This window comes from Gavialis gangeticus, unplaced genomic scaffold, assembly GCF_001723915.1.
Source record: "Gavialis gangeticus isolate Ggan-Ray unplaced genomic scaffold, GavGan_comp1, whole genome shotgun sequence".
NCBI lineage: Eukaryota > Metazoa > Chordata > Crocodylia > Gavialidae > Gavialis > Gavialis gangeticus.
Genome location: NW_017729008.1, coordinates 13,871,041 through 13,896,123, shown reverse-complemented (window position 1 = coordinate 13,896,123; position 25,083 = coordinate 13,871,041). Strand labels below are relative to the sequence as shown.

The following is a 25,083-nucleotide window of genomic DNA, read 5'->3' as shown; positions in this document are numbered from 1 at the left end:
TTGAGAGGTCTGCTGCCTTCCAGGAGCCAGGATTAGAGACATTACGACGAGGATGCCTAAACCGGTCCGCCCTACTGACCTCTACCCCATGATCCTCGTCTATGTGGGCACCAACAACACAGTGAGAAGTAGCCCCGGGAGAATCATGACCATGAGAGACTACAGGACCATGGGGGCAATGCTCAAGGAACTAGGAGCACAAATGGTCTTCTCCTCAATCCTCTCAGTTAAAGGCCATGGCCATTGAAGGGAGGAGTGCATCAAGGAAGTCAACCACAGGCTTAAAGATAGTGTAATCGTGTGGGTTTTGGACACTTTGACCTTGGTATGTAGCTGTTTAACTTCAGCTATCTACGTGTCAGGGACGATATTCATCTCACAACCAGAGGGAAGAAGCTCTTCGCTACAATAATCGCTGACTTGTTGAGGAGGGCTAGAAGCATGGGAAATAAACAAAAGGAACTGACACTCCTTCTGGTAGATAAGGAATTTGATTTTATTGGGTTGACAGAGACCTGGTGGGATGACACATATGACTGGGCACTGACTATTGAAGGCTATACACTTTACAGGAAGAACTGGGTTGGGGAGAAGGGAGAAGATGTGGCCCTCTATGTGAAAAAGTGGTACCCCTCCCTGAAGGTCATGTTTGACAGCAGGGAAGGGTCCCTTGAGACCCTCTGGGGGATCAGAAGAGGGAGACCTGATGGTAGGAGTCCACTACAGGTCTCCCTCCCAAGAAGAAGAGAACAATCAGGGATTCTCCAGAGAACTGACTGAGGCAGCTCACACTAGAGATATGATTGTCATGGGTGACTTCAACTACCCTGACATCTGTTGGGAGGACCATTCCGCCACCTCCAACAGGTCAGTCAACTTCTTGGCAACAACAGACTATCTGTTCCTGACATAGGACCTAATAGGGGTAAAGCCACTCTGGATTTAGTACTGACCAAAGGGGAGGACATGATAGGCAACCTGAGGATTGGTCATACTCTGGGCGACAGTGATCACAACTTGATTAGGTTCACCATCCACCATAAGACTGGGAAATCAAACAGCAGAAGAGAAGTCCTAGATTTCAGAAAGGCAAACTTTGCCAAGTTTAGCCTCAGGAGGCTAACTGGACAGGCCCTCTGCAACCAGCAGAGGACTTGGGAGTTCAGGAACAGTGGTGCTTCCTTAAGAAGACAATTTTCACTGCCCAAAAACAGGCCATCCCCACACAGACAAAAAGCAGGAAAGGAGCCAAGAGACCCACTCGGCTCAACAGGGATGTTAGGGAACTATTGAAAAAGAAAGAAGACACATACAAGCAATGGAAGAATGGTTCAGCAACTAGAGAGGGATACACCCGTATTGCTAGGGCCCACAGATACGAGACATGAAAAGCCAAGGCAAGTGTGGAGATCAAGCTGGCAACTGGAATAAAGGATAACAAAAAGTCCTTTTATAGATACATAGAGAGCAAGGAAAAAAAGATTGGGATCCACTGTGGGACCCCTACTGAATACTCAGGGGCAGCCCACAGTCAATCCCCATCAAAAGGCAGAACTCCTAAATACCTACTTCACATCACTATTCCTCAAAACACATGGGGGCTGTTTACTCGATCAGAGGCCCAGGGAATATGGGAACAAAGTACATGAAATCAATCCCAAACAGGTGAGGGATCTTCTACAACCCATGGACATTTTAAAGTCCACCGGGCCAGTTGACCTGCATCCGAGAGTCCTGAAAGAACTGGTTGAGTTTATATCAGTGCCACTGGCAAAGTTGTTCAAAGAGTCACAGAACTTAGGAGTGGTCACTGACAAATGGAAGATGGCCAACGTGGTGCCCATCCTCAAGAAAGGGAAGAGGGATAACCCTGCAAACTACAGACCGATCAGCCTGACCTCAGTCCTGGGTAAAATTTTTCAAAAATTTGTTAAGGACACCATCAATTACAAGATGGTAAGTGAGGGGGTGTTAAGAAGCAACCAGCACGGCTTTGTTGAGGGTAGATCATGCCTGACAAACCTGGTGATCTTCTAAAACCAGGTAACTAAACATCTGGACAAGGGGCATGAGGTCAATGTCATTTACTTAGACTTCAGTAAAGCCTTTGATTCGGTCTTGCATGAAATTCTCTCAACCAAACTGGACAGTACTGGACTGGACCAGCCTATGGTGAGGTGGGTGGACAACTGGCTTAGAAGCTGATTCCAGAGGGTTGTAATTGATGGGATGGTTTCATCCTGGGGGCCGTCTGTAGTGGTGTCCCCCAGGGATTGGTGCTTGGACCCGTGCTCTTTAACATATTTATTAATGACCTAGATGAGGGGCCAGAAAGCTCAATTATCAAATTCACAGACGATACCAAGTTGTGAGGAAATGCGGACACATCAGAAGGTAGGGCAAAGATCCAGGACAACCCTGACAGACTGGATTTACAGGCAGAATGCAATCAGATGAGGTTTAACAGGGAGAAGTGCAAGGTCCTTCACCTGGGTAGGAAGAAGCTTCACTATAACTACACAATGGGTCGTGGTCCACTGGCTGGCACAGCATCTGAACAGGACCTGGGGGTCACGACAGACTGGAAGATGAGCATGAGCGAATAATGCAATGAGTTGCCAGAAAGGCAAACGGAACTCTGGTGTGCATCAGCCATTGTGTGGCCAACAGATCCAGGGAGGTGCTTCTCCCTCTCTGTTCAGCATTGGTGAGGCCACAGCCAGAGTACTATGTCCAATTCTGGGCTCTGCACTTCAAGAAGGATGTGGATAAGCTTGAGAGGGCACAAACAAGGGCCACCCATATGATTAGAGGCGAGGAGGATAGGCCCTATGAAGACTCTGGGGACTAGGCCTGCTCAGTCCGAGTAAGAGAAGGCTGAGAGGTGACTTGATAGCCACCTACAAATACATCGGGGTGAGCATCAAGATCTAGGGGAGCAACTCTCTTCAGGAAAGCACCTCAAGGGAGGACAGGATCAATGGGCATAAGCTAACAGAAAGTAATTTCAGGCTGGCCATGAGGAAAAAGTTTTTCTTTGAAAGGGTCATCAGAATCTGGAACACACTCCTAGCAGAGCTGGTGCAGTCACCCTCCTTGGAGGTGTTCAAGATGAGACTGGACAAACACCTTATTGAGCTTGTCTGAGACCAATAACTTCTTGCCCATGGCAGGGGACTGGACTTGATGATCTTGTAGATCCCTTCCAGTCCTATGATTCTGTGATCCTTTGCTTGAGGCTATTGAGCCAGATGTCTATCCACCTCATAGTAATTTTGTCTAGTTCACATTTCTCCAATTTATGAAAAGGTCATGTGCAACTCTGGCTGCATAGACGTGATCTGGGAGAATTCTATGGGTTTTCCTGGTAGAAAAACTTACCCAGAGACCCCTCAACAGACAGAGGAGCACAGAGCTTGCTGTGCTGATGCTGCACAGCCAGGGCACATATCTCAGTGTGCTCTGTAGGCTCCTGCAGTCTGCCTGGAAACATATGGCAGCAGTGAACATGGCAGCCGTGACCGGCTGATCCAGACTGCTGAGGGTCAGCTTGTCTCTCTCTGCAGCAAAATATGTGGATTATGAAGTTCCACTTCCTGCTCAGCTGCAGGAGTAGAGACTAGCCTGAGTGAAACACTGTCTCCTGCGGGGGGAGGGGGGTGTGCATCTTGAGATGCTGTGGTTTCTTTCAGAAGGAAGCATGTAGAGATATTCACTATCCCAGTCCTGAGACTTCTCTGGATGGTCCTGCAGATTTGTTAGTTTCCCTCATACAGGAGTGTCATACATGGCAGTGCCCACAAATATTTTTGATCTGTTTTATGAAAGTGACTGGATTGGTAGTTAATAGTATTCCTTTGAGCTGAGATCGGGTAAATCCAGTCAAGTGGATACAATATGTCTTTGTGTAATAAGCAAGAGACAACCCAAGAGAGGGCATACGATCTAGGTCATGCTGTACAAATTCTACTTGCACAGTTTGCTTGCATGCTGGATGATTCATCAACTTATGAGCATTAAGTAGAAGTAAATTTATGAAGTAAGGGCAAACATGTAGTTCTTCAACTTTGCCTTTACAAACTGCTTTCTTTGGCTATTACAGCTTTTATTTTGAAACACAACTCTATATTAAAAAAACCCCAAACCAAGCCTCAGGAGTCCAAAACAGGAAAGGTTCTTTAACTCTAAAGTTACTGTAAGAAGATGTCTTTTATTTTAACAAAATCTGAGACGCACTACCTCCTGAAAATCCTAAGCTGTTGACTTCTTGCTTTCTCCTGCAGAATGGGTAACATCACAACTACCATAAACAAAGTTTTCCCATTAATTCCCTTTGTTATATCGTTGAAGTCACTCACTCCTGCCACAGAAACCAGGAAGCCTGATGCATACATAGGTTGCTCAGAAGTTTAAGGAGATAGTTTTCTTAAACAGTAGCGGTAACATTCTTAAACATAATGGTGTACAGTATCCCTCTTTTGAAATTTAACAAAGGGACCTTTTTTGTAAACCTTTTGCAGGTTACCTTTAAAGTTAGGAAGAAAGCAACCCTTTTTAGAACAAATCTCCTACAGTTCAAATCTTTATTTCATAAGACCAGCCCTGGTTTGCCAGTGGGCCTACCACTTCATTGTGATGTATTGAAGAAGAAAAGCATTGTTTTTACCTTATGAGAACGAGCCTGTCCTTTTCAGATGGATGATCATCCAGCCACTGGGAATAACGGGCAACAGACCACTCTGCTCTCTGATGCACAGAAACATGAACAAAAAGCAATTAAACTACATGCTATAATGTCAAACACATACATACTATTTTCAGGAACAAAACTCAAATAAATTAAAGCCAAGTGAAGCTGGTTCATTAGTAGATCTAATCAGGAAACAGTTTCCCTGACCAGCACACCTTTTCATAGACTTCCCTAGTCTGCATAAAGATAAAAGCAAAAAACCCAACACAGAGAAGCAGGAGACCCCAGAATGGTCAATAACCCTGGGAGGGTAATCCTCTAGGATGAGAGAGAGACATTAAAATTTCCAGCTCTGTTCAGACTAAGTTCAGGGACTTGAAACTGGATCTTCCATATCCCAGGTAAGCATCCTGCTTAAAATACATTCATGCTATTGGCTACCATGTATGTGCGTACGGATGCATATGCATGAGCAGTCTCCCCCACTTTATCACAGTGTAAGCTGTTTACGTGCATAGTGGAGAAGTACATAATTCACTTAACTGGATAACAAAGCAGGCTGCAATTTCCTACCCCCGGCTTAAACTGTAAGAAGCACTGGTTATCTCAATATCAGTTAAGTGCAGAAGCACTTAAGTGCACCCATTTTTCAGCCGCACTGTTTGCTTTCTAACTACCTGCACTCTAGTTAACTGCACCGGAAGGAAGGGGAAGCAGCTGTCATAGTGTTGGTACTAGAGGACTAAAATGCAAGCACCTTGTCAGTTTCACAGTTGCTATTTTTAACAGCCCTGAAACCGAGTAGCTCCCCTTATTTTCAAGGTTTCTAACAGCATAGTTGAAACCAACTACAAAAAGTCTTGAAATGGAGGAGCACTGAAGTGCTAATCCCATGCCACTGAGGGCTCTGTACACTTAACCAGCTTGGTTTACATTTTAACTTTCAATATGTGCATAATTCAGGTCAGTGCAGAGGCTTTTATCAGTCTTGTTATGTGCTTAAACAGAGTATGCTGTATTAATAAATAAATACATACTCATTGTGTGCACGCACGCATGGTGAGGGGGATAACTGTCCACTGTACAGAGGTGTGCCTGACTACAGACTAGAAGCCTTTAACAAAATAAACACCACAATATTTTTCACAGAGATATTTTAAATTAAGGACCATTAGCAGTAAAAGAAGCAAACAGGGGAACACCTACATTTGGCAGACAGAATAAAAGGCAACTCTTGACCAGGGCTGGCCTTAGGGAAAATGGCGCCCCGGGGTATATTTTGGCACCCTCACTTTGAGTTAAAGTCTGTAGTAGTATTAGCAAAAGTTTTAGAAATAAAGCCCAGGGGGAACTGCTGGGCAGGACTGGGAGACTTGTTTCCCCACAACATCTCTCGGTGGTCAATTGGGGCAAGGGGAGAAAAGTGGGAGTGGGCTCTTTTTTTAGCAGCCCCCAGGTGAAGAATTTGGTGAGGAGCACTAGGCAGGTGCCCATGATGATAAGCAGCAGGAACACAACGAGCAGATGCTACTGGTTTATGCAGCAGCAGGACTCGTAGAGCCAGTTTCAGGTGCTGGGCAGCAGACGCTGCTCACAGCCTGCCTGTTCCACCCTGTCCATCAGGGAGTGATGCCTCCTTATAATTGCTGACCTCTGCAGCTGGCTAACTTCCACCACCCTCTCTCCAAGTCAGCAGTGCTGCTGCAAGCAAAGGCAGGCGGGCAAGAGCATGGGATGAAGTCTAGCAGGGAGGCAGTGGTAGCAGGGGGGTGGGGGGGGGGTGACCCCTGACCATGGCACTATGGATGTTTGACCACACTGCCCACCCATAAGGCCAGCCCTGCTCTTGACTACAGGCAGCCCTCAGACTTACGACCCAACTGGTTCCTGAAAACTGCATCTTAAATTGAAACACTGTAACTTGGAACCAATTTTCTCATAAGAAACAATGTTGTAAATGGGGGATAGGTTCTTGAACCAAAGCCCAACACCCTATTTTTTACCAAAAATACCCCAGAATTTTGTACTTGATCAATTATAGATGAGTAATATAGCTACATTAATGTATTTATATTGTAAATAGCAATCATATTGATTTGGAAGGACTTCTTTGAGGTGACTTTGCTGCACTTTTTGAAGGGCTCTTGGTTGGAGTCTTCTCAGGAGTCTTGGTTGCTTCCTTAAAGAAAGTGTCCAAGGAAGTTTGGACAGATGTTCTCCAGGGCGGTGAGCGATACAGTGAACTTGTCGCATTGGATCAAGCATTGTAAAGTCAAAACTGGCATTGTAAAGTTGAAACAGGGTGTCAATTTATAAACATTGTAAGTGCAAAACGTTGTAACTTGAAACGTTGTAAGTCGAAGACTGCCTGTATTTCAATACAACTTATCCTCAGGACACCTATTTTTTTTACTTCTATAACTAGCCAAAATTTGAATCAATGGCCACAAAACAAATAAAACAAAACCAACAAGCCATAACCCAAACATGGGTTCAAACACTTTTGACTAAATGAATTAAAAAGGACAGCAGTATTCACCTACTCATGGAATATTTTAAAAAGGTAGGGAGGGACTTAAACTGATTACCTGGAATGGTGATTTCAACTCAGGTGGTGCCCTTGTAAATAAGAATTGAAGAATCAGGCTGAACGGAATTATATCTCCCACAGCTGGGCTACTGGCAATATGTTCACTAGTCTGGAAAAGCAGTGGTCTGGAAAAAAGTAAGTTACATAAAAGAACTTTGAAAGGAAGGAAAAGGGTGTAGCTGAGAATATTGTATGTATTGTGCCAATACTGTTACACCTTTTAGAAATGAAAAGTATTTCCTCCTGTGCACCTCACTAGTTTGCCAATTTACAGCTTAACCTCCTAATGCAATATTTGTAGGTGATAATTTGTACAAGAAGCTTGTTATTTTAATTACACAACCTACCAACACTGTAACAGAGCACAAGTTCTATATTGTTATGAAAATGCAGTATGACTACACAGTTCATTATCATAATAACTAACACTGAAAACAATGCAAAAAGGTACAATTTAGCTGACACTAGCATGACAAAATTCACCAAATCATAGTTATGGTATGGTTATAAAAGGAAAAATACTAAGTTGTTGCTAATTTGCACGTGAAGTTGCCAGAAGGTTTTTAATTAGAATTACAAGTAGTGCAAAGCAGGATTTTACTTTAAAATTACAATTTGGTTACACTAGTTATTGCTCGAGATATCGTGAGTGCAGCTTACCTGAATGACCTCAGCAGTCTGTAAGACTTCCCCAAGTCAGATACTCTCCTGCAGAGCGGAGCGACTGCTAACTCCATCTGGAAAATCCAAAGATTGTTACTTGAATCAAAGTGCCCCAAGATGCAAAGCTCTGGGCCCAGCCAGTGGGCCTTTACATGATAATGACAGACAGCATGCCAGGTCAGCATCTTATCACCACCACATTTGGAAGAGAAGAATTCTCACCAAAGGGCAAGCTGACTGGGCCAAGGCTTTTTTGCCTTCTTTTGTGCAATACCCCAAAGATCAGTGATTATTGGTGGCTCACAACTAAGAACATGACAGAATACAATGAGCTCCCAAGAGACTATCCTGGGTGCACTGTTTGTCTTGGGCCATTTCATCTTTACCAGTGAGTTTCCTGGTCAGTAGTTATATCGGTATCCCAAACTCTAGACAGATTAGGAAGAAAAAGTATCTAGATAGACTTTAGTGACACTACTGATAGGACCTTAGTGTTAAAACCAGTATCACAGACATGTTACTAGTATGGCTGAACATTAGGGGTGTGTGAAGCTGGCCATATTTGATTTGGATTTGGATTCGGCCCAATTTGGGGGACAGCGATTCAATTAGTTGATTCAGATCACTGTCCCGATTTGATTCAGCCGAATCTGATGATTTGATGCCAATTCAGAGAATCACTGATTCAGCCATAGACACAGCTTTAAATGTTTTTTCTTCATATCTCGATGTATCAGGTGCGGCTTGTGAATGCTGAGGTGGTGGGGCAGATGGAGTGTCCCACACTAGTGTGGGGACCTCCTGTGTGCTCGGCAGTGGACCCGGAAGTACTTCCCGTCCACTTCCAGGTCTGCTGCCGAGCACGCGGGGGACCCCCTCCCCCTCTACCCCCACAGCTTGGCAATTGGCCATGGGGGGATCCTGGATGCACCCCAGACCCAGGAGGCAGCAGTCGCCAAGCTGGGGGGGCCGGGCCCCCACGCGCTCTACAGCAGACCCGGAAGTGGACCGGCAGTGCTTCTGGTCCACTTCTGAGTCCATTGCTGAGTGTACTGGGGACGCTCCATCTGCCCATCATCTCAGCATTCATGAGCCGCCTGGTACCTTGACATATGTAGAAAAAGCATTTAAAGCTGTGTCTATGTCCGAATCATCAGATCTCTCCGAATCAATTTGGAGAGTTCTGATTCAATTCGGAGAGATTAAAGGGTCTCCTGATTTGATTCAGATTTGGAGATTCAGCCACTGAATCAGGCTGAATCTCCACCAAATTGAATCAGTGACCGAAACCTCACACAGTCCTACTGAACATCCCTCTGGGTAGAAGAGCTGACAAAACAGCCTTCCCCAAAATACAAGGGCACAAAGTCTACATATACTAGAAGATGACAGCTGAGATTTATTGTCACTGGGTTACTTAAAGGCATAGTCACATCTAAGAGTGATACCTTCTAACTCAAAGATCTGCTCTCTGGATTCTGAGTGATAGCTGCTGGGCTCAGTGACAAAATTGGGGATTGCTAGAGAGTGTTTTTTGTTTTTCACAGAGCACAGAACCCCAAGTGCCAGGGACCGAATCCTGATTCAAGGTGAGGTGTATGACAAAAAACAATTTCAACTTTCAGATCCCATGTAGAGTTATTGGGGGGAGGGTAATAGAAACTGAAAAATCATACTTTATAAAGGAAGCTGAGAAAATGTAAAAGTCATTAGAACACAGACATGAAATCCCTTAATACCATTATCTCACTACATCATCACTTAAATGCCCACCAGTATTATATATTTCACTAATAATGAACAAATAAACAAACAGTGGCTATGGCTTTTAGACACATGGCAAGTCTTTCCCATTCCAGAAGGTGGCACTCAACAATAGTGGGATAGGAACTTTACTCTACATGTACATTTTGAATCATTGATTTAAAAAACATCTTTGACATTACTTATGTACTTAACTTAGTGGAGTAACTAGGGCAGGGCAAACAGAAAAACTACCCAGGTGCCAACTGGGAGAGGGAGTGGCAAAAAAAGTAGCTGCTGCCAGCACTTGCATGATCAGAATTGTGATCACAGCAGCAACCAGAAGTTGCTGCTGCCCCTGTAGCCCAGATGCTGATGGTTCAAACTCTGGTTGGTTGAGGCTTTCTATTTCTATATACTGCATAATAACACTAAATTTCAAAGGCACAAAAATGAATAAGTAGCTGGAAGAGAAGACACTTTGAAATCCTCTTGACATTTTTATAACATTATTGAACTCACTCCACTGTATCTGTAGCAGGATGATATTTATAGCAAAGGACTTTTAACATCGTTATTCTCTCCGATAATATAACCTTTTTTTCACAAATAAAACTGCTAGATCACATGCTGACACAGAGATTTCACAAATCACATTTAACTGTATATGTGGGATTCTTAGTTACTGTGTGCATACAAGAACAAAGTGGGTATGGCCACCTGTGTTGTCATACTCTTAGACTGGTTCATTTCTCACCCCTCAATATGATAAACCAGCAAAGTAGCAGTGGTAGAGGGACAGTAAAGTGGTAATTAGGAGATTTTCAAAGGCCCAGATGGCAATGAAGCATCTAACACCCACTGAACGTTAACAGGAACTAAGAGTGAGATTTTCTCATTGCTTCTTTTCAGGTGTTGGCTGGAAGTAAATGACTTCCAATAGGAGGTAGGTGCTGAAATCCATTTAGTGCTTTATAAAATTCCAAACTAGTCACCTAACTACTACTTGGACCACTGAAAATCAAGGCATGAGTACAAATTGCTCTCTCTGAGGAGGAGAGAGACACAACCTAGGAAAAGACCAGACAGGATGTTACTTAACAATTTTTAAAGGATTTCTTCCCCCAAAAGTAGATATGATTAAGTGGGTAAGATTTTAGTTGAACTTTTGTTTTCACAAAACTCAGCCGAAGATACTAATTCACTAAAACAAATGGCAATAATCTATATGACCAATAGCTTAAGAATGTCTTTAACTCCACATTTTTGGTCTTAAGTATGCAAAAGAGCATGATTTACTTTAGAATACTCTGTTCTTAAACTCCAACCTTTATTCATTCTAGGAAATTATGAGTATTGCCAGAACTATATAAATTTAAAGGAAGCAGATGGCTGATTCGTGAAACAGTAGGTGCCAAATAAAAAATGTTTTGTGAGTTTGGAAGTCTATACCCTCTAGAATGAGTCATGAAAAGTGGGAATGAGTGAGGCTAATGTGGTAAGAACATACTTGAACAATATAAACTCAGATCTCCAACACTACTAGGTTGTGTACTGTAACTTGATGTAGTCAGTCAACAGCTACAATTCAAGTATAATTAAGATTGTTTCTTTTATTTGAGCATGTGCTTTATTTGACTGAATTAGATCGGGGTGCTTAACCTTTGGCCCATAGAGCCATAGATATCTGACCCACAGGGTTCCCCATGGATCGGGAAATTTGGCGGCAGGGAGCAGTGGCAATAAATATGACCACCCTCTCTTGCTGCCAAATTCCCAAGCCCCACACAGGGGGAGCAGTGGCAAGAGCTGCTGCCTTCGCCGTGGGAACAGTTGAAATGAATGTGCATCTATGGCCTAAAGATATTAAGAGATGTGTTGAATGCAAGTCATGGGAAGTGATCCTTCTTATCTACTGAGTCCTAAGGCCTTTCCTGGAGTATTGTTTTGGGCACCAGATTTCAAGAAAGACATGAACAAACTGGAAAGGGCACAGTGGAGAACAAAAAACAAGATCTAGAAAACATGACATATGAGGAAGGATTAGAAGAACTATTTAGTCTCCAGAGGACAAGACTGGGGAGTGGGGAATTTGATAACAGCCAGCAAATAAAAATCTGCTGTTATAAAGAGGATGGTGATCAGCTATTCTACATGCCCTCAGGGAACAGAAGTAGAAGCAAGGAAAATTTTGGCTGGATATTAGGAAGAACCTTCTTTTATTTTTTTCCCTCAGGATCGCAAATCTGGTTGATCATAAATATAGATCTGCAGTTGGGATGAAAATTGTTGAGAGTGGGCTGTCTTTAAAACTCATGGTAGGTGAGAAGTAGAAGAGATGTTTTTCCCCTTTAATTAGGTACCAAACAAACATTTTGTACCTATGGAGGTTGGATCCATTCTTGTGGCTATATTAGCAAAAGATTTTGGGATTTCTTGGAATAGAAATTTGTCCTACAGGAATGCCGGCCTTGAACGCTGCGGGCACTTAACAGGAGTATTCTGAAAGTGACTAATGTCCAGGGGTGGAATAACACCGCCCACTGCCTCCCATCCCTTTCTCCTTTGTCCAATACCCTGTGCTTTTGTGGGCTGGGTTTTTTAATACATTTCATTCAATGCAGTTACAGAATATAAGTGTTATTGTGTTACAGTGCATTTAATGAAGCTACAGCCTCCTGGCCAATTTCTATATATAACTTTATGTCTGTTCATTGTCACATCAGCCTTCACTAAACATTAAAGCCTCAGAAAATCTTTTTCCTATTTTTCTCTCATGTGACCCTGTTGTACCCCTTGGCTAGCTGATCAATTATTTGCTGAGCTATTTACTGACTAGCCATATTGTGAATAACTGCCTCTCATGATTGTCTTGTCTAACCAGATTATGTTCAGCAATCCAAGGATGAAGTTGATATCTATTCCCATACACTGCATACACATAAGGCACATATACTGCAAAGCACTTTTTAAAAAAAGTTCCATGATGAAGTTATTGTTCACTGGCTATTACAGCATCTTTTAAAATCACCTTTTACTAAAAGTCTATGTTTTTCTAGCTACAAGATCTTAACAAGATTTTTTTTGTAGTTGTTAGCAATTATTTTTTCCTGGCCAAAAAGAATTCCAAGTTTTCAAACATTAATTCAGAAATGCTTTTCTCTAGCTCTTCGGCATCACAGAATCTTAAAGCAAATATTAGTAGGGAAGCAGTGGGACTCTCAATTGTTATATGAAAAAGTTGACCCTGAAGGGATGTAGAATTTGACTTCTCTACCATACAAGGATTCCAAAATGATAGGTGTTTAAAATAAATTTTCAGCTGTGAAGTACCTCCAAGATACTGCATACTAAAAAGTAATTTCCTTCTTCTGGGAAGATAGAAGGCATTAAATATTGAGTATAATTTAGCTCCACTACTTCTTGTCTTTCGGATTTCAACCCTGATTAAAGCAGAATTGTTTTTTAGCTCCCAGCATGAGAGAAAAGGAAGGAAAGGTTTCTTAGAAAAATAATAAAGATACCTGAGATTTATCAGTTCTGTTTTGATCTTAGAATATCATATCTCTACACAAATATTAATTAAAGCCCAGCATCTGTAAGTAAATATTAATCTATACTTCCTTTATAGTTAGGAGGGGCAGAGAGAGAATCAGGTCTCATACAAAGTCACATACCAAGACAGTAGTTCTGACTCCCATCCCTTCCTAGAAGCTAAACAGTAGGAAATAAGTCTCCATTGCACCAGTATTTCTCAGCGTGGATTTCAATAGTAAACACTTACGCAGTCAACATTTTTATTTTATTGTCTTATTGGGGGAGGTACCAAACAAGCCCCCTTGTTCATGTTCTGTTCAATCCACTGTTAGAACAATTGGCCACAAAGATCAAGATTATCTCTTGCTTGGTACCAAATCAAGATCTCCTGGACTGTCAGTGGAACTCCTTAAGAATACTCCCATACAATCTTCTCTTGAAAAACTCCTGAGCTGCATCCCCACAAGAAGGGGTGTGTGTTTGCCATGGGAAAAAAGCAGTGACATAAATTTGTGTTGCTGCTTTTGCCCCTGTACATGCCCTTACCTGGGGTCCTGGGGGCCTCCAGGCATGCAGAGCTTGGCCAGCAGTCAGAGTGTGGCTCTGGCTGGCCAGGCTCTGGTTTTAGGTGGTGCATGCTGCTGCCATGTGTGCCATCCTGCTTTTTTCTGGCCCGATCTCCTGGTGTCATAAAAACCCACCGCACTGCAAATTAGCAGTGCGATGAAAGTCTGCACGTGGTGCATGCAGTTTGCAGTGCCACAGACAGGACTGCAGCACCACAAACCACACGTGTGCTTGTCTGGATGCAACCCCGGGTAGCAAAACAACATTGAAAACCCTAGACACAAGGGGTTCTCTTTAGACTTCCATTTAATTTCTGCAACTCTATTTTAAATGATCAAATAATTAACAGTATATAAAACTGGTTACCAATTTTATCAACTAAATCTGCTTTCACACTATTTTAATTCTCAGATTAATCTCTAAAGATCTTCAATATTACAAATCTAGTTGAGTCACACTTACAGTCTGCTTAGAGATCTTGAAAATAAATATTGTTCCTTGTCTCTTATACCGTATGAGTATAATTCCATTTAAGAAAATATCAGTGTAAAACTCCAGATGCATCTGAGCCAATAAACACCAAAGGCTCGAAAATAAAATTCTAAAAAAAAGTTGTAAAATAAAAGTTTGTCTATCAGAAAACAATGACTTAACAAGATTAAAACAGTTCATAGGACAGTATTAGCTAAGGCAAATATAAAGTATAAGAGGAGAGCTTCCCATCCCCTGTTGAAACTCTTGGAGTGTAACACAAGAATTAAATTACAATAAAACAAGCATAAAGCTGCAACAGAGTAGACAGTTACGAAATATACAGACACTCATGAAAGGAATCAACAATTGGTTGCTTTAAAAATGTTGAAAAAGAATTATAACCAACCCATGGGGTAAGGGTGGTCTTTCATATATTACAGAATCACATGTTTGGAAGGGACCTCAAGGGTTACTAGGTCCAACTCCCTGCAGAAATGCTATCCATAAGAGCTTATCCAACCTCCTCTTGGAAATCTCCAGTGAAGGAGATTCTACAGCTTCCCTGGAAAGTCTTTTCCACTGCCTTACTCATCTAACAACAAGGACATTTTTCCTCAGATGTAATCTTCATTTCTTTGCTGCAATTTAAAACCATTTCTTCATGTCCTCTCCCTATTCTTTAGTCTTTCAAATAATTGAAAACTGCTATCATGCTTAATCTCCTTTTCTCCAAGCTAGACATATCTACCACTCCCAGCCTTTCCTTATAGGGCTTGCTTTCCAACCCCCTTATCATTTTTGTCACTTGCCTCTGGATTCTCTCCAGCTTCTCCAGATCTTTCTTAAAATGGAAAGCCTAGAACTGCACGCACAATCCTCCAGCTGTGGCCTAACAAGTGCTGAGTAGATTGGTATTATCACTTCCTGCGCCTTACACCTAATACTCTTCTTGATGCAGCCCAAATTATGTTAGCTTTTTTGCAACTGATGACTCATTTTGAGTCTTGTGATCCGCTAGAACCCCAGTTTCTTCTTAGCCATGCTACTGCCCAGCCAGTTATCTCCCGTTCTGTACTCGTGCCTTTGGTTAATCTTCCTTCTGTTCTTTCACCCAGCTCTTCAATCTATCAAGATCTTTTCTAATTCTGATGACTGAATTACATCACAAAGCATGGGGATTAATAAGTCTTGCAATTTTTAGTGCATTTCATCTCAATACAGTTGTTATTTTTACTTATTATTCTCTTAATAAATGCCTTTTTTTCCCTTTGAGCTTTGGAATATTATTTTGATAGAACATCAATTTTCATGCCAAATAATGAGAAATCCTCCTTCCTTCTCAATAAATTTCTGAGTTTATAATGTTTACTTTTCCTCCTCTGTTTCACTGTCTCTATTAATCATTTAGCATTGCAGGGCATCAAAATCTAAGATACACCAGATCACCATAACCCTACAGACCTTTGTTGTCACAAAGCAACAAAACTCACAGCAATGAGCAAGTTAAAAACCTCTCTGATGCCTAGCTGGTTCCTCACTGGCTGGATAAATGTCAGGAAAATGTCTTTAAGAGGGCTTGCCTGACCCCAGGAAAAAGTGCTTCCAGTCTGACTAGTTCTAAATGTGAAAATAAAATTTAAAAACGCATCCATTTGTCCTGGATGACAGGTGCTTTTCTAAGAGAATACCTTAAATAAATGGGTCTTCTATAAATATTGTAAATGTTCATCATAGGTAAATTCAACTCTTTCACACAAAGGGATTCCCAATAAATGGTGAGCCTGTAAACTGCAAATAGTTTTTAGGGCTTTGTATGCTTCTTCAGTGTACGCAGTGTAACATGGTGCAGACTGACGGTTACCTATGTTTCTATCTGACAATCCAGCGCACAACTAATCTGAATACTAGGACAGCATCTGTAATTAGGGACCTAATCAAATCCCAATTTCATGGATTTCACAGAAATTGTGAAATCAGGAGATTTCTGCAAAATCCGTGGGAGGAAATAAAAAGCTTGCTAAAAATAAAATGCTGGCTTCCCAGTGGGAGCCAGCAGTCCTCACGGTCACTGTGGCCGGGCCATACAGCCCACTGGGGGAAAAGGGGAGCTGGCAAGATGACTGCCGCCCCACCCCTGGTTGGCTGATGGCTCCCTGTCATGTGACCCCACCCCTATCTACCAATCAGCAATGAGGGGTTGGGGCTATATGAAGGACAGCCCTCTCCACCAATCAGTGGCAGGGGGCAGGGCCACCAGGGTCTTTTGGCCAATCAGAGTCATGGTGGGAAGGGGCCAAAGCAATCCGCCTGTGCATATGGTAGCCAGCACCACAATTTTCCCGCAAAATCAACCAGCCACCTTCTCGAGTTTAGTAGACCCCTATCTATAATGCACAGATTATTACAATGAAACACAGCACATGTCATTGTGGGAATCTTGATTATACAGTTCTGTTTATTGCTGATACATACACTAGAGGACATGAACCAACTACTCTTGAAGTAGGAGGTTGCTCCATCTCCTTACTCACAATGCTAGCAGAAGATCAGGAACTCATGGCACAGAGTTTTACTACACTGAAGTTTTCTACAGCACTTTAAGATCAGAATTCCCAGAGCCAGGTTTCTTCATTAGTTGGATTAGAGATGCTGGCACCAGGGAAGCTGAATCACAGGCAACAGCAGCAGCAGGAGAGACCCAGCCACTTATTTCTTGTTACAAGTATAGCTTAAGAAAAAGAAAGCAGAAAGAGGACACGGCAGAGAGAGAAATGCAGCACAGAAGGCAGCCATAAGAACAGCAGCAGTAGCTAAAGATAGGGGAAGAAGTAAAATTCAGAACCAGAGAACTATACGTTTAATTTAAGTTTCTCTCACAGCACAACAGCAGAGAGATCAGAGGATTTATTGTCATTCAATTGTCCATTCAGTAACTGCAGTCAACACAGTGGGATGTAAAGCTCCTCGCACTGAGATAAGAACATATTTCTGCCTTTTAGATGAAAGGCAACTTACATCAGGATGAGGAAAAATGTGTTTACAGAGACAAAGGAAAGGATATTTCATTGTTATAGTAATATTTATACATCAGGTATATATAAGCTTCTTTAAGCATTAAATATAAATACTTACTGCACACCTACACATAATAAATATGAATTTATAAATGAACAATTTGGCAAAAACCAAAAACTTGTTCCTCTGTGCTTTGAAGATAAAGATGACTAGAATCTTAAAACTGACCTAGCCTTTGCTTACCAGATCGCAGGATATTTATGTTATATTCTCTGAAATCCTCACATTACATTGTGTTACTATTAATGTCCTTTATGTGAAAATAGCAAATTCTCCACTGGATACAGGAATTATCTGATAGACCATGTTTAGTTTATCAGTTGAGTAAAAATGAGGAGAATAATATATTTGAGTGGAGATATACCAGCAGAATCACAAAACACTGTCCTTCCTTCGGTACACAGCCATGGACAGGCCTTCACCATGTGCTGATGTTTCTTTAGTTTGTAACCTACAATGTAAGTGTGCCCAATCAATGACCATAGTCACTGCTGGCATTGGGGGAATATACAGAAAACCCATGAAACACCTGAGAAACGGGTGAAGAGGTTCCAATGAAGCGAATCAGTGGTAAAGAGGAATAGGCTGACATTACAAAGTAAATTGAATTCATATCAGTTTAAAGACATCAGTGGCAGGCTTCAGGCTTGACAAAATTTGCCTCATAATGATAAAGGGTGATGATAAAATTAAAAGACCCAAAGTGGACCGGTTTCAACAGTTATCTGTCATCTATATTCTGATGGGAATTAAGTAGCTACAAATTTCAGTTAATACGGGGAACCAAACAATACAGAAATGAACCCTTAAGCTTACCTGTGCAAAATCAGCAGCGAGTCGCATCTTCCCACCTTCACCAAGGGGTCTTATTAGGCTGGCATTACGAATAAAAAGTTCAATTGCTCTCTGAGCAATGGCTTCAGTGTTATCAAAAACAAAGTCGAAACACTCAAAGTGTCTGAAGTAGTCGCTCATGATTCTTGCAATGAAGCCCTGTAATTCTTTCATGTACAGAGAACAAGGGACATCTGGTTTTCCTGAGCTGGATAATGATCTACCAAAAATGTAAAAAAGCAGCTAAATTCATCCTTATAACACAACTAAAAAATATTTATTTCTTTTTAATTTTCTTTTTATCCCATGAAGTAATTTTCTCTTGCTGGTATGAATTACTGCATCTTATTTCTGCCTGTACGTAGCTCCCTCTGGAACTGCAGTCTAACATCTTTCTTGATCAACCATTGCCATTATGACAAGCTACAGGAAATCACCCCCTCCTATCCGATTTGCACAGCCTCCATCAGCTCAGAGGCTAGAGCTCTAAATCCAGCTCCTAAGCTTAAATGTCCCAACTGTTGGTATAATACTTTAATGTTAGGTGAAATAATAGTAGGTACACGTCTCAGAGTAACTAGCTCAGTTTGTCTCATACCCACTCTCTCTTAGGCCTAGTTTGTTCTGCCAGCAAAACTCTGACTGTGAGCATACTCACAGCTTGTCTACTGTGACAAAGCCTTTCTTCCTCCCAGAAGAGTCGTACCACATCTGACAAACAGAAAAAGGCTTCTGCTTCTGTCTATCGGCTGACAGAAGGTGTATGCAGATACTTTCACACCTGCTGGCTACTGTGTTCCCTTCAATAACTAGAAGTGCTCTGATGGCTTGGCTGTGGCAGTTGCTGTCTGCTAGTAAAATTTTTGATAGCAGAAAGGTGTAAATACAGACAAGACATTAAAATGCCCACATCCGACACCCAAGATTGTTGACACTTTCTTCTAATCAGGGCAAAAACAGAGTCTGAGCTATAGGACACAGTGATCAGTGATCTCTCTCTTTGAATCACAGTCAGGCTCTAGAGTGCTCTAAGATGTGAGTGGGAAGAGAGGGCACATATCATCTTGCAGGATTTAAAAAGTCCATGGTTTGTATCAACTGATCAAACCATAGAGTACTTATTTGTGTTAAGAAGAGGGAAGACTGAAGCTGGTAAAATACTGTCATTGACAAGTGGAAAATCAAAATGAAAAACATCTACAAAAATGTAGTCAGTGTGGTAGAAGTGATATCTTTTATTAGACCAACTAGATAGTTGCAAAAAAATTCTTTATTTGCAAGCTTTTGGACTCACGTGCCCTTCCTCAGGCAAAGGAGAATGCAAAGATTGCAAAATTACTCCCAAGTAGAAAAGAAATTTCATATTGCACAGGAAACTTAGAGGGTGGTATTAGTTCTCCTGGGTGGAAAAGTTAATTTTATGCAAATTAAAGGAAGGGCACGTGAGCCGAAAAGCTTGCAAATAAAGAAAAAAAAATTGCAACTATCTAGTTGTTTTAATAAAAGATATCACCTCTACCACCACACTGACTGTTTTTGCCTTCAGATCAGTACAGCTAAAACCTTTACCCCTGAAATATGGAAGATATCATAATTAGCTGTTTTTAAACTAAAACATCACAATTTTACAAGAAGCAAAATCCCTGTGACCTGGAAGCAAACACCCCTGCTCCAGCCTTTTTTTTCAACCCAGAAGTGCATATTTGCAGAGCAACCTCAACACAACAGAACTTCTTTACCCAAAAGAACCATTCCATCACCAGTTCTCCTATGCAATATGAAAACATCTCAACTAGAAAGAAGCAAAATACAACATCCTGCTTACCAGCAGACACCTTAAGAGGTAAATAGACTGCCCCAAACTTTTGTCCAAGCCTAATTTGCATAAAATTATTTTTGCCACCAAGAAGAACTTGTACCATTCTCCAGTTCTCCTGAGCAATATGAAGTTTGAATTCTACCTGGGATAAATTTTCCCTGGGATAATCTTTGCATTCTCCTTCGCCTGAGGAAGGCTGTGAGCCTGAAAGCTTGCAAATAAAGAATTTTTTTTGCAACTATCTAGTTGGTCTATAAAATTGTACTTTTTTGAATGGCTGCCTTAGAAATAGAGAATGCATGAGATGTTGGGGTGACAGTGAACACCACAAGGGAGAGGTCACCGTGACTAATGCTCTCACTGCCTGATAAATGGAGTCAACACAAAAATACTGGCACCAGGTCAAGGTTTATGGAAGCATTCTCCACAAATGCTTGGAACCTGTGGCCATTGCAAACCAAGTATTTGGGTTTTAAAACCAATTGCCACCATGGAACAGAACTTATCAAAAATGCTAGACTCAGTTTAGGGAATATTTTCAAGCTATTTTCATTTCAAAGGGTTCAAAACTGATTCTTTTTATTTTCCAAATAATTCACATTTTTTCATGAAATTTTTCATTTAAAATATTACAGAAATGGTTATCCAAAACAGCTATCCACACTTCTTATTTATCAAAACCTTGAGTTTTAGTAAACAATACATTTCATTTAGTTCTCAATAATGGTTTGGACAATACCTTTTGATAAAAAAGTTGACTTTTTTTTTTTTTTTAATAAAAAAACCTCTTTCTTGAAAAAACAAAAAGCAATGATATTGTTGAAAATGTCTCACAAAAAAGTTGTTTTCTAAAAAGTCCTTTTCCCCACCCAGAGAAGTTTTCATTTGAAATGGTCTGCTGACCAGTTTTACTTTACAGGCAGTCAAAATAAAGGCAGGTGTAATCTGATTATGACTGTTTGGATCAATGGCTAGGCTTCCTTCTGCTTTTTGTGTTAAATGACAATCAAACACACAAACCCTCAGGCAAAAGTTCCTGTTGCAGAGTCATTGCAGCAATTAAAGGATGTTAAGCATGTACAATAAACAAGGACAATGATAAACTATGAAAGTAGTGACTGATTACCCAGAAAAATCTTCCTGATGCATAGTGATGATAATAGCTTCTACTGAGTCTCCGACTGAATTCAATAAGGGTTGCACAGCACTACCCATCAGATCATGGACTGCCTGAGAGAGTGAAATCAAGACAGGAAGAAATCAGCAAAAAAAAAAACAACCCAGAAAACCTTCTAACACCTGAAATATATCTTGATTAAGGATAAATTAATTGTTACAGATATTTGCTCTCTTCATTTTAACAGTGTTCCTTTATCCCATATTAGACACTACTTAAAAGAAAGGAAAATGTAATGTTAGCTTCTGTTTATCTTTATTCAGCCATTTAACTACGGCAGGGAAAATGTGGCTTCTTTACCACTACTAATACTACTGAAGTAAAGCTTTTATTTGAGGGGGTGTGTTGCACTTTGGTACTCCTTGCATACAAAACATACTTTTGGTGCATGCACTTCAGTGCATATATTGTGGCCAAGGGGAGGTCCATATAGTCAGAAAAGGTACCAGATAACAACAAAGTAGAAGTTGGCTCCCATTTTAAGTATGGCAAAACAAAAAATTTCAGCTTTAACTTAAAAGCATGTTGATATTCAATTACCTTTAAGGCTGCAGCGATAGTTTGCTCAGCAACTGCTGGAAATGAACTCTGGTTGGAAATCACCTAAAATGTAAAATAATTTTAACATAGTTAAAATTCAGTGACAGATTAGGTAGTACATTTTGTTTGGCTTGAACTCATATTTGATTATTCCCATTAATTACAGAGAAATGGGCCACAGCTATGAATCATAAACAAATGCTGTAGACGAAATCTTCAAAGCTAGGTATTCCACAAGATCAATCCAGTGTCTGAAAAAGCACCCATGGCTTTTAAAAAATATTTAGAAATTCTTCAGAAAATGCTGATCTGGTAAATCACAGACAAAATATTATTCATTTGGTAAAAACATTTGCATTCTAAGAAGAAATAACTGAGATGCAGCATCTACTTCTCAAAGGCAATCAGAAGATCCAAATGCCAGATATTCACAATGACCTCTACAGCATTAGAAACAACAAAACTTAAGATCAACTGAGTCTAAAATGAAGCTTCTCTAGTGTTCGAGATAAATGATAATTGATATTGTACAGAGGGCACCATTTAAAATACACTTGCATTTATTTTCTGTTGCTGCTTTCTTAAGCTTTCCATGCAGTTAGGGTCTGACTTACTCCCACTGAAGGCAAAAGAATGACACCCACTAAGCTCAACAGGAACTCAATGGGCCGTTAATTATTTCCAAATCGAAACTATACATTTTGAAATGTTGGATTTCTAGGATTTCTGGCTTGAAGTAATAGCAATACAATGTGATAGAAGTTAAGTGGTCTATTCTCCTACTGAACTGCGTGGGATTTATGGAGAGCTGTACAACTGTTATAAGTATATGTATCTGTAGAGTACTTACATTCCTTATAAGTAAAGTGTTTGTTGAAATCACTGCTCACATTCCAGCTACAAGCACATTAGGATTAGAATCAAAGAAAGCTGGAAACATCCTATCAGTGTTCTTACAATTATCAACATATTTATATTTTTTAAATATTTTTATCTTTAATTTTAAAATACTCTCATATTAATTATTAAATAACATTTAACACTGAATCATATCAGACCCCACATCAACATCAGAAAACAGTAGGTTCATTACTGAAATGCCAGAGAGCAGATTTAAAATTAGACATACCACCTGTTTGCAAAATTCACACAGATTTTATCTGATTTTCATGCTTTCTGGAACATTTTAAAGCCAGTATCTCCAGTATGGTATTTATGAGCCTGTCTTCATTCAAACCAGGGTTTAATCAAAATTAGTATACAAAAGTGATAGTAGTTTGTCATGGTTTATGCTGACTGTGTAACCATTATTGGCACAGTTTCAGTAAACTTAATTGTTACAAAAATATGTACAGCCATGTTGAAATTTCACTGTAGAACAGACCTCAGTCAGAGGAGCAATCTCCTATGGGAAATTCAAGAGGCAACGCTTTTATTTATTTTATCCTTCCTAGGGCTGTTTTCAACTGAAGGTGAAGTCCAGGCCACTAACATAGAGAGAGAGGAGAGGTGGGGAGATCCTCTCAGAAAGGTTAATTCAAAGTGGATGGGGGGTAGAGAAGGGCTACTAGGATGATCAGGAGAATGCAGAGGTTATCCATTGGAGAAGACTAAACCAGTTTGGTTGAACCAAGCACAATAAAGGCTGAAAATGGATATAATCACTGTTACAACCAACAGCTAAACACCAGGAAACATAAATGCCTTATGCCTGCCAAAGCTGGAGGGGCATGGTAACCACCCACAAGGGGGGTGGCAGTGGGGCGTGGTGGCAGTAAGCAGGGACCGCCCACAGACAGCCATGGTGATGTCAGTGGCAAGGGCATGACAAGCGAGGACCACCCGCAGGTAGCTGCAGGAGTGTCGGCTGCAAGGTGGGGAGGCGTGGCGAGCACCGACTGGCAATCAGTGACTGCCTGCAGATGCCATTGACAGCATTGGTGTGTGGCGGGGAGGTAGGGTGGCGAGCAACGACTGCCCATAGGCAGCTTCGGCAGTGTCGGTAGCAAGGGGGGAGGGTGGCAAGCATTGAGTGGTGATTGGTGACCGCCTGCAGATGTCACTGGCAGTGTCCAATCTCAGGGGATGCACTTGAACCTGCATGCACCCTCTATGCGTGGCTAATGCCGGAAAAGGAGAAGAGCTATTTAAGCTAAAGGACAATGTCGGCACAAAAGAAATAGGAATAAATTCACCAAGGATAAATTTACACTGGAAATTAGAAGGAAGTCTCTAATCGTAAGGAGAAAGGTTCTGGAACAGCCTCCCAGTAGAAGTATAGAAGGCAAAAAACTGAGTCTAAGCTGGAGCTTGATAAATGTACTAAAGTGATTATATGACATGGTTACCATTGTAGCAGGAGACTGGATTGGATGATCCAAGTTCTCTTCTGGTCCTGTGTTCCTCAGCTCCCCATACAGAGGGCTGCGGGTATGTTGAAAAGTTCTCAGCATTTTTCACTCATCTGTTACAATCTATAACTTATAGTGTGATGGCATTTAGTTTCCTAATAGGTTTAGAGCCACCTTGCAGGCAAGGGACAGACATTCAAAAAGCCTGAGTAAGAATTGATTCAATCTCTGAAGATTAGTCTAACCTGGCTAGGCTGAACTGGTTTGCAACCATCCAGACATTCCCTCTGGACTGAAGACATGCCGGTTCATGCCTGCAGTGGCTCAGGCCAGAAGCAGGGTGAAGCTAGAGCAGCCTTCCCTTCCCTTTTCTCTATGCTAAGCAAAGGGGGGGTCAGGCCACAACAAAATGCTCTGATTAGGGAGGCGTCCCCCCAACCTGCCCCCCCCCGCTGCTCCTGACCAGACCAGAAACAAGCTGACAACAGCATTTAGCACCACATCAAAAAAACAAAAGCCTTTCTCATTAGTTCAAGCTCTTTTTAAACAGCTTTTTCCAAGGAAGGAATGGAGGGACATTACCAGCTGTTGATTAGCTCCAAAAAGCCCTAAGTGGATACTGTCCTGTCTGTCTTGCACAGACACCTCTCAGCATTAGCAGCATACCACATGCTAGCTATGGTCTATGCTATGGGAGAGGGAAGGGGGGAATCCCTGCTTGAGCAGGGAGTGGAGGAGGGAGGTAGGGGGAAGCCAGGCACCTCCTGTATGGGTAAGATAAACACCAGGTTAGTTAGTGCCCACCCTGTTGGCAAAGGGCAAACACTGCTATTCCTTCTGCTGAGATGGGCCCCTGAGCAGGCCTGAACCTTGGTGAAAGGAGTAGGGCTCTGCCTGCTTCAACGGCAAGTTCTGGTGCAAGGAATGAGTCCATGGAGGTTTCCCTCTGCGACGGGTCCCAGGTGGGCTCCATGTCACAGGAGTCTGCACCTGGACTCTGTGCTGAATCTCAGCTTCGTAACA

The 25,083-nt window shown here is 41.5% G+C and overlaps 1 protein-coding gene across 1 annotated transcript in view; it reads right to left on the bottom strand.

The window, feature by feature from the left end:
- COG5 (component of oligomeric golgi complex 5) overlaps positions 1-25,083 on the bottom strand; it is a 442,290-nt gene that overhangs the window by 23,156 nt on the left and 394,051 nt on the right. Inside the window, exons 16-21 of the mRNA XM_019509410.1 lie at positions 21,710-21,772; positions 21,119-21,222; positions 18,156-18,393; positions 7,941-8,017; positions 7,279-7,405; positions 4,667-4,746 (exon numbers count right to left, since the gene is read on the bottom strand). Coding sequence (XP_019364955.1) covers positions 4,667-4,746; positions 7,279-7,405; positions 7,941-8,017; positions 18,156-18,393; positions 21,119-21,222; positions 21,710-21,772 — 689 coding nt within the window. The remainder of the gene's footprint in view (positions 1-4,666; positions 4,747-7,278; positions 7,406-7,940; positions 8,018-18,155; positions 18,394-21,118; positions 21,223-21,709; positions 21,773-25,083) is intronic.